The sequence below is a fragment of the Alosa alosa genome, chromosome 17 (assembly GCF_017589495.1).
Source record: "Alosa alosa isolate M-15738 ecotype Scorff River chromosome 17, AALO_Geno_1.1, whole genome shotgun sequence".
Classification (NCBI taxonomy): domain Eukaryota; kingdom Metazoa; phylum Chordata; class Actinopteri; order Clupeiformes; family Clupeidae; genus Alosa; species Alosa alosa.
In genome coordinates, this window is record NC_063205.1 from 12,950,699 (window position 1) to 12,953,198 (window position 2,500).

General features: G+C 46.6%; 1 protein-coding gene across 4 annotated transcripts in view; it reads right to left on the reverse strand.

Annotated features, from left to right (window-relative positions):
• dock4b (dedicator of cytokinesis 4b) overlaps positions 1-2,500 on the reverse strand; it is a 152,341-nt gene that overhangs the window by 39,739 nt on the left and 110,102 nt on the right. For all 4 annotated transcript variants that reach the window (XM_048267639.1, XM_048267640.1, XM_048267638.1 and 1 more), the window contains exons 29-32: positions 2,340-2,440; positions 2,155-2,213; positions 1,604-1,752; positions 807-892 (exon numbers count right to left, since the gene is read on the reverse strand). In XM_048267639.1, coding sequence (XP_048123596.1) covers positions 807-892; positions 1,604-1,752; positions 2,155-2,213; positions 2,340-2,440 — 395 coding nt within the window. The remainder of the gene's footprint in view (positions 1-806; positions 893-1,603; positions 1,753-2,154; positions 2,214-2,339; positions 2,441-2,500) is intronic.

Sequence of the window (2,500 nt, forward strand, 5' to 3'; positions counted from 1 at the left end):
ACTTCTGTTCTTCCCTCAATTTCTCTCTACTTAAGCTAACACCAGCAGCAAAACTAAAGCTCATTTACGCTACTACAGCTTATGAAGAGCAAATGTTTGCAATCCGTCACGGAGGTGAGTCTAGGAAGTGCTCAAAGCCAGCAGGAGAAGTGTACGACACCCGAAATCCACAGACAAATGCTTTGCCTACCTTTTCACATTAACAGTGCCCTGCAGTAGTTTGCCAGTCTAAAATACAGTCATTATAATTACAAAGACACAAAAGAGGTTGTGTCTCACCTTTTACATTTATGTCAGAGCGGAACATATATTAGGCCGTTCTCATGAGTAATTCTGAACCTCAAAAGAACACACTAAATTCCTCAAACCACACCACACTGCATTACTGATGAAGGAACAACTCTTGTCATATTCCACTTCTGATTTGCAGACCTCAGACCTCAGTAGCGATACTGTTGTAGTGGAACACAGCAACCAGTCAAGTCATTATTTTTGATTATTTCACCGCATGAAAAGCAGGGATATGAAAAGCCAGCTGCACCCCCAACCAACCCTGCTCTTACATTAATCACCCCCCCCCAAGGTGATTCTCTAGCCTGCCTCTACCTTTCAGTCAGTAATGGCTGTGCTGTAGTATGCTGTTTTGTGCCATTTTGAACAGTGCACCGTTTCAGTAGCAGCCTAACAGATCAGCTCTGGCCCAGGTGTGGCTGGTGTCTGACCCAGTGTCGGCGGTTTGGTCTGAACCCCCGAGCGGTTGGAGGCGCCCTCTGGGGTGCTCTATGGCAGCTGTGCAGGTCACTCACATGCTGTTGAAGAGCTCGCGGTACGTCTCGTCCCCCTTGCCCTCGGACATCAGGCTGTCCAACTTGTCAATCAGCTTGGCCTCCACCTGCAGAACACACACAGACACACACACACACACACACACACAAATACACACACACACAAATACACACACACACACACACACACACACACACACACAGGGAGAGTATGAGAGAGAGAGAGGGGTCAAGGGTCAGCTGACATCAACCTTAACATCACACACACAGCTGGCAGCACAGATGGTGTCACATTACTGTGGTCAGTAATAGTCTGAGTTCTCCTTCAAAGAGAAATTGCTCTTTCTGAACCATCAAAGGTGACACTGGGGACCCTCTGATGCTGTTCTCCCCTGTCATTCACAAGATCATCTTCACAGCACTCTACAGCTTGCAGCTATATGTAGATTTATGAGCTGCCATCAGTGATTTTGTTAATATGCGTCAGGCAACTCATTTTCAGCTCCCTATTAACCCCACAGCTTTCTGACAGATTGCACCATTTCATACATTTGAGACGCTCCTCGGCCATGTATTGTTATGCCCCAGTGGAGCATGCAACAAAATGTAAACACATTTACATCCCCACATCCCCACAAAGGGATTTGACAATTCCAATCTCTCTGTGCACAAGGAACTCCCCCACGGAGGAGAAAATCCTTCACAATTCACAAGGATTCCTATACATTATCCTATACAATGCCAGCATTCTGTGAGAGCCACTGTGCCTCGTGTTGCAGTACCACACATCACCAGGAGGAGGGGTGAGGTGTTGCTACCTGTTTGAAGTTGCCACTGCGGCGCTGCTCCCAGTCCATCATGTCATGGAAGATGGGGATCATGACGTTACGCAGGTCAGGCTGAGGCACCAGGGTCACCTCCAGGAATGGACCGATCATCGCCGGGATGAAGTTCAACTTGTGCTCCCCTGGGAAACGGACAGAGATGGGGAACAGAGGGAGAGAGGAAGAGAAAAAGAGAGAAAGAGAGAGAGAGAGAGAGAGAGGGGAAGGGGAGAGAGAGGGGGGGAGAGTAATTGTGATAGAGAAAACAAACGACTTTTACATGCAGTAAGCACAGAAAGAAACAATCCTAGAGGAAATGAGATGAACGCATCCGGTGGTTTGCAGTTTTCTTTCCTTGTGGCATTTAAGTTTGCTCTGAAGTGCAGTCATATTTTACCGTTTCATTCATAGTTCACAGCATCTTAGTGTTACTGCCTCAGACGTCTATAGTCTCTATAAAGCTCTTTAGGCTCATTGTTGTGTGTGTGAAGTGTGTGTGAATGTGTGAATGGCCTAACTGTGTTAACAGATTATTAGCTCATTACCTAAATTCTGCCACATGCTGAAGATCTCACAGCCCATCATCACTCTCATGTCTCCATACCTGTTCAGGACACACACACACACACACACAGACACAGAAAAACTCAGTACAGACTCACATTTAGTTAGTGTGCATGCATGCTTGCATGTACGTGTGTGTGTGTGTGTATGACTAAAGCAGCCTCACTTTTCGAGCACTTTCTTCCTCTTGGAAGGGGAGAATGTCTCCAGTTGCAGACAGGGCTGGTTGATGAAGATAACAGACAGGTAGAAGTACGAATCCCACACCTACATGGAAAAAGCCACCACACACAAAAGGATTAGCCATCATTGCTAACAAACAAACAC